Consider the following 7,521-nt stretch of genomic DNA (forward strand, 5'->3'; position numbering starts at 1 on the left):
ATGATTTTTTATATTATAGCAACTATTTTCAGGGGTTGCTAAATGCAATCTATGGTGTAGTGATAGACAGATAAAAAGGGACGGAGGGAGTATGTAACAATATTCCATGTAATTTTTTTATCGGTTTTTCTGTGGTGTGCCCATGGGCACACACTAAGCGCTAATTTTCATGAGTATGATGCATTTTTATTGGTCCTCCAATCATAAATATGGATGGCCTCCCTGTATTTGCACCAAGTCCACCAATAAAGACCCACCAAACTCATCAAAGTTAGTGTTTATTGTGTGCCCTTGGGCACACATTAGAAAGACCTTTTTTTTTTTATAAAGATATATGGGATCGTTCGACAAACTTTAAAGAAATGTTTTCTTGTCTAAAATAAATAAATGAATTAGAAAGTAAAAATAAATAAATAAATAAAATGTTTGGCAAAAATGTCTCTGAGAGAGAATTTAACATTTTTAACTTCTTAAAAGTACATCTACTTATTTGCACAAACCGGGTAAAAAAAGCAGAAGTCATAAATAGCTAACTCTTCTAGAAAACAAACAGGCACATAAATGTCGTTCACATTATAAACTATTCGTATCTCGTTGTATCTAATAAATCATAAAAATATTAATATATATTGCATAAAGAAGTTGGTACACAAAAAAACAAAAAATAATCAGAGATTAATAAATCTTATACAAATATCATTTATATGCTCACATATCTATAATAAATTAGTATATTAAAATTATATACAAGCAGTGTTTTCTGATTTGTTATTTATATGAAATGTATAACTTGATTTATGTTAATGATCAATTATTAATTTGTTTCGAAACTTGATTGAGCATATTGAGCATTCGGTCATATGTTAGAGCATCGGAATATGAAAACGCTAGATATTCAAAAAATTATCCCGAATGATATGTAGGAGAAGTTTAATTAACTGCATTCATTTTCATTTTAATAATAATGAGACCCCTGTATATTCACAGACCACATCAATCATGTAGACATAATTTTTTATTTGTCTTGTCATATCATTTAACAAAAAAATTTAGAAAAATTCCTGAAATGTATAGCATTACCCATATTCAAATATCCGAATATCGAGCATTAGAATACAATCGAGATGAAATATTTTGTGTTTCAAATTTTAAGAGTATTAATTAAATATTGCCTTTTTATACTCACTTGACGATCTTCCGTCAATTAAACTTTTTTTAAGTAGTGTCAAATTTGTACTTCTTCTTCTTGGTCCTCACAAGAATATACCAAGACGTATGTAATTCCATCACTACCCTCCACTTTCACATTAATATAACGACCGAAACAACTAACAACTCCTACAAAACAATCAAGAAATCATGAAGCTATAGATACAAACCTCCCATGGCGACCATGTCTACAGCTCTCTTCCTCAAAACTCCAATCTCCTCGCATTCATTTCCAAAACCCTTCAAAACCCATTTCATATCCCCCCTCAAAACCAACCCCATCTTCCCAAAAACCCGGTCCAGCAACCCCAAGATTTCTTGTGGGCTCATCGACCCGGATGGCGGGAAACTGGTTGACCTAATTGTGAAGCCATCAGAGAGGGATTTGAGGAAGGCCCAGGTGGATTCATTGCCTCAAATCAAGCTTTCGAAGGTTGATCTTGAATGGGTCCATGTGTTAAGTGAAGGGTGGGCTAGCCCACTTAAAGGGTTCATGAGAGAATCCGAGTTCCTCCAAACACTTCATTTCAATTCACTCAGAATGAGTGATGGTTCCTTTGTTAACATGTCGTTGCCTATTGTTCTTGCCATTGATGATTCTCAGAAGAGTTTGATTGGTGCCTCCACTTCGGTTGCTCTTGTTGATAAGGATGAGAATTTGGTTGCAATTTTGAGCAAGTATGGCCTTTTTTGCCTAACTTTATTCCTTCATTTTTTAAAATGTGTTGTTTTTATATATTGTCCTTTTTATATGTATTGGTCCGCGTTGACGACTAATGTTGGTTGTTGCTTATGTTATTAACTAATTACTATCTATATATTTCGATTTAGGTCCCTGGCTAACGTTGGTTGTTGCTTAAAATTTATAATATTTATATATATGGTACAAGTCCACGACTAATGTTTGTTGTGGCATTTAGGCGGTATAAGGATACCTAACCTATTTGCATACAGAGCATTTACATTACAATAGCTCCTTTTCTGTAAAAGCATGTCATATATATTACGCAACAGTTGATTACATAAATTTAAAATGCTAAATCTGAAACTCTTATTTGCCAAATCTTTAGAGGGTATCTATTAAGCTACATTGCTAGGATGCTGTTTATGAATTAAGTTAGCTGTTTTTGTCCTTTTTTCTTCTACCATAGGGGCCATGATATTATTTATGTGCTTAATGCTGAGCTGGATTAGGTTGATGATGTTAAGATGATTGCTTGAAAGTTGAAATGCTAGGCAAGAATGATTATTTTGTGGTCGTTTTATGGCACGTGTGCTAAACTAAACAGGTAGAGGAGTTTGCCAGTTTGGTAGAGTACGGGGCTCAAATTAAGGTCATTGAATATTCAACCACCTTTTGCTCATTAACCAGATTATTGTGTGACCACTTTTTGAACTTTTGAGCTAATTATATTGGTAGAGGAGTTTGGTTGAGTATGAAAGGAGTTTGGTAGAGTAAAAGCAAGCCAAGCGTGATGTTAAAATAAGTGTGGCTATCTCTATAATTTAGAACAGAAAAGGGGTTTTTGGTTCTAAAATAGCACTCCCCCTTCAATGTTTTGTTCTATATTTACCTAAGAGCAAGGCCAATCGTGAAGTAAATCTTGTTCTAAGCTATATTATAGAACAAAAAAAAACAACTTGGACTTCTGATCTTTATAAACTCACCCATTTGTGCCTTAACGAGGCTTTAAACCTCGACCTCTTGTTACCAAGAGAAGAGGGATATCCACTGGACTAGAACGCCAGGGACACCTTCATGCTCACTACATTAGTGTGACATGTGAAATATAAGGGAAATGATCACGACATGACTACTAAGGATACCATCTAAAGTCTTACCTTGTAGTTTTTGTTCCTATTAATTTGTCGCTCCAGTCCCAATGTAAGCATATTAATCATACAAGAAGAATGTTGGTGCTGATTCAAACAGTGTCCTAGAGCAGAACATTAGGCCTACACTCAAACATTGTTCGACACAGATATCCTATGCGATTCTATTTATCATAAGGGCAGGGATTGACGTGTGGGGATTGGTGTAGCATTGATCTTGGATAATTGTAGGAGGGACATACGATTAAAATATATGGATTATGACTAGTATATTCAAATTTAAGAACTTCATCATCATTGTTAATTAATTTTTACTCAGTTTATTACGCTATAACTGAAAATTGACATCATTTACTCTTTTGCTTTCTACTTTCTTTAAAACACAATAGTCATGCTTTATATTTATTTTGGCACCGCTGCATCTAATAGTAGCAGGTCACAACAAAGCTGCACGTGAGGGCCACATGTTATTACTCTCTGTGCCACTTTGTACCAAAATAAATGGCGTGTGACTTTTTGATACTCTTAGCCCCCCTACTCAAACTACTAAAATCATATCACATCATAAAAAACACAATAAGTGCAGGTAATTTTCTGTCTACCAGTTTAAAATACTATGAGTTATTGGAATTAGTGGTACGTGATGGAACTTGCAGGTGTGAGATTAATTGTATTTCAATTTTGATTTAGGACTACAGACTACTGTTTGGATTAATATGAAGACTTCGTTTTTTACTTGGAGGATTGATGATATTGATTTGTGAGAGTGGTTGTTCTCTTGAATATCACCTAAGCTTGCGTGTTTTTTGATAAGAGTGTCACTTTTTGGTTTCCGTTTAGATTATGTGTGTGTGTGTGTGTGTACTGTTACAATATACCAGGTCAGGACAACAAAATAAGTTGAGAGCTGAGTGGACGATATTGAAGAGAATGTGCACGTGATAGATAATATTGAAGAACTAAGATAAAATTATCGAAGGATCAATATTGAATGACTCTAATCAGTTATGACAAAGACTCCATTACTTCAAGTGTCCTGAAGCAACTGGACCGTCTACTACCAAATTCGAGGTTTTGTAGCAACTTCTAGCAGCGTTCTGTACTTGCAAAGATAAGAGACTCAATGTCTAAGATTTGAATTTTCTGTGTTTGAAGGCATGAACTCAGAAGGTAGCTGTTTGTGTAGAATGTTATTTCTAAATATATGAACTCTCACCAACACAGAAGGTAGGTGTGGTCTGCCTTATCCACGGAATGCGAAGTTTATATTATGGGACTATTACACGGAAGAGTTTCTGTGGCTAAGATATTTTACTCTATTCCTAAGTCCAGAACTTTCTTCAAAAAGTTTCTATGGCTAAGATCTCCTAAATATTGTTATAAATTGATAACCCCAGTGCCAAATTCAGTAGCTGTTTCTGGACTACTTTAATCAGGATCAGGCGAAGACTGATAAGGAACTGGTTGTGTAAACCAATGCCAAATGGCTATGTTTTTGATAGCTAACCAAATTTATGTGGTCTAGATCTTCTTAATTGCTGAATTTGACAGATTCAAAATTATCTGTCTCAACAAAATATAACTTCTTTAATATTTTTTTGGAGGATCTGGTTATACATATATACTAGCTTGGAGAACTCTGAAGTCATTTTTTCCTTTCAAGTTTCTTACCTTTTTTCTAGGTTACCAGTGCACAACCTGTGTGTAGATATTTCCAAATTCCAGTTCTTGATGCTTTATGGCGCCAACTTTTTTCTAACTTCTTGTTGGATTTATATATTGTCCTAATTGCAGTATTGAGGTTTACAAGCATAACAAAGAAGAAAGAATAGCAAGGACATGGGGTACAACTGCCCCTGGTCTACCCTATGTTGAGGAAGCCATAAAAAATTCTGGAAACTGGCTGCTTGGAGGTGATTTAGAGGTTATTGAACCGATTAAGTACAATGATGGTCTTGATCGGTTCCGACTATCCCCTTCCGAGCTTCGTGAAGAATTCACAAGGCGTAATGCTGATGCAGTGTTTGCTTTCCAGCTGAGAAATCCTGTGCACAATGGTCATGCTTTGCTCATGACTGACACACGTCGCAGACTTCTTGATATGGGGTACAAAAATCCAATCCTGTTGCTTCATCCATTGGGAGGCTTCACAAAAGCCGATGATGTCCCACTTAGCTGGCGAATGAAGCAACATGAGAAGGTTTGTCAATCATTTAGATTTGTTCTTCATCTTAATGTTATACCCTTCTCCAAGAAACTCCTTCCTTTGAAATCATGCACTCCTATGCTTTTCAAATAAATTCTTACGAGTACAATTTTAGTAATTAATTTCAGTTAAATGGAGTAAATATTTAATTTTAGGTTAGAACCAGGTACCGGGCATCTTGCAGGATTTAGCTATTACTTTAAAGCACCCTGTGCACTCATCCAGTTTGGTAATGCTCGTTTAGGTGCTTGAAGATGGTGTACTTGATCCAGAGACTACTGTGGTTTCAATATTTCCTTCTCCCATGCATTATGCTGGTCCAACTGAGGTGCAGTGGCATGCAAAGGCACGAATCAATGCCGGTGCGAACTTCTACATTGTTGGTCGTGACCCTGCTGGTATGGGCCATCCTTTGGAAGATAGAGATTTATATGATGCTGACCATGGAAAGAAGGTATTGAGCATGGCGCCCGGGCTGGAACGGCTAAATATCCTTCCTTTCAAGGTATGCACATCTTATCTGCTAAATAGCTATATATTTTCCAGTGTAGAGTATGCCACTTATATATCATTCATGATGATTGCAGGTTGCAGCATATGATAAAACCCAGAGTAAGATGGCATTCTTTGATCCTTCCAGGGCACAGGACTTCCTCTTTATCTCGGGTACCAAGGTATTACTATTTTCAAAGAATAGTGACCAACGTTTTCTGTTGATGTTTGGAAGATTGCTTATAGTGTGTCCATGCCTGTATTATTTTGCTATTTTATTGTTTATATTCTTATATGGTTGATTGCGGTTTACAGATGCGAACTCTTGCGAAGAACAGAGAAAATCCTCCTGATGGATTTATGTGTCCAGGTGGTTGGCAAGTGTTAGTGGATTACTATGACAGTTTGGCACTTGCAGGATCTGGTAAAGTATCCGAACCAGTACCAGCTTAATGGTGTGAAAATGTTGCCATATGTGTGAAATATTCCCGACATGGCTTTTTCTCATGCAATATATTTAGTGAATAACAAGAGGCACTTTGAAGGAAATAAATAGACCTTGCCTCTGTCTGTAATTATGAACATGGTTTGCCGGAATGTTGTACTCTAGTGTGCTATGTGCAGACTTGCAGGAATGTAACATATTGTTGATTATTGAAAATTACATATAAAATTGTGATATACTGCGTTGTAGATTGTATATATAATATTATTTCAATTATATATCTCAGAGTATATGAAGTTTATTTTTTGAGTCGAGACATAATATTTTCACTCCCTTCAAGATCATCGATATGTGTTTTCTTTAGTAATGTTTCAGGGGACCTTACTCCACTTCTGCATGTGTTAAATTCAGAAAGATGCAGCTGGTATGATTTTCTTTTAATATCATTTTGTGAATATAATGATTTTTCTTACATGATTTACATGATTTAAAGTTATTGCGAATGGAATGTATGTGCCTTATTATGACTTACCTGCTCATATAACATGTCATTAGAAAATAAGGGTGGCCATGCTTAGTCTGTCTGTCCTAGGAAGAATAGGTTGTATTTTGGCATTATCTGTACATATACGAAACATTTGAAATATTGTGTCACTAGAATCGCTTTCAGAACTTCCATAAGACTCGATTCACATTGAAGACTGTCTGGGACGGATCTAGTGAGGAGCGCGGCACACAACAGATATATCTCGACTGCTAAATTACAGTCAGGGAAGATCCAATTACAGATTATTCTTTAATAGTGTATGTGTATCATGCATATTAAATAATAGTTCATGGTAATTTTCCAAGAGACGATATATTTACCATAATTTTAATACATATTTATGCAATCATTACAAGTATTTCAAAAAATGAAAATTCAGCCAAAGTTACAGTTCAAAAACTGTGGCGCTGTTTGCAGAAAATGCCACAAAACAGAAGATAATGAAAGGGAATTCTGGAAAACAAGAAACAGTAGACAAATCCTTTAGGAACACTGGAAGCCTGGCGGAGTTTGAATGTCACAAACGTTAAGAAGCAAGCCGAGTGATATAGGAATGTTAAGATTAGATCCCAGAACATTAGCTTTAATCGCAGTGCATAGACAAACAGCTGACTCTACCTCCACAAGTCCTCCAAATAGTCTACAACATGGCTTCTTTGGTGCAGTTCCAGCTCTGACGCCTAGTAGACCACCAAGAACCTTAGTGCATGCCCCAAATCTGATTGCATTTCTGGGGCATGTGCCTGATTTTCGTGAGTTGGGGAATGCAAGCGGAGGACTTACTGGAGG

General features: G+C 35.9%; 1 protein-coding gene across 1 annotated transcript; it reads left to right on the forward strand.

The window, feature by feature from the left end:
• Positions 1-1,188: 1,188 nt before the first annotated feature.
• Positions 1,189-6,421, forward strand: LOC108202989 (ATP-sulfurylase 3, chloroplastic). Its single transcript, XM_017371663.2, has 5 exons — positions 1,189-1,887; positions 4,837-5,242; positions 5,493-5,753; positions 5,836-5,922; positions 6,056-6,421. The coding sequence occupies exons 1-5, from the start codon at positions 1,385-1,387 to the stop codon at positions 6,191-6,193; spliced, it is 1,395 nt and encodes a 464-aa protein (XP_017227152.1). The 5' UTR covers positions 1,189-1,384; the 3' UTR covers positions 6,194-6,421.
• Positions 6,422-7,521: the final 1,100 nt, after the last annotated feature.

Source organism: Daucus carota, chromosome 9 (genome assembly GCF_001625215.2).
Source record: "Daucus carota subsp. sativus chromosome 9, DH1 v3.0, whole genome shotgun sequence".
In the NCBI taxonomy this organism is placed as follows: domain Eukaryota; kingdom Viridiplantae; phylum Streptophyta; class Magnoliopsida; order Apiales; family Apiaceae; genus Daucus; species Daucus carota.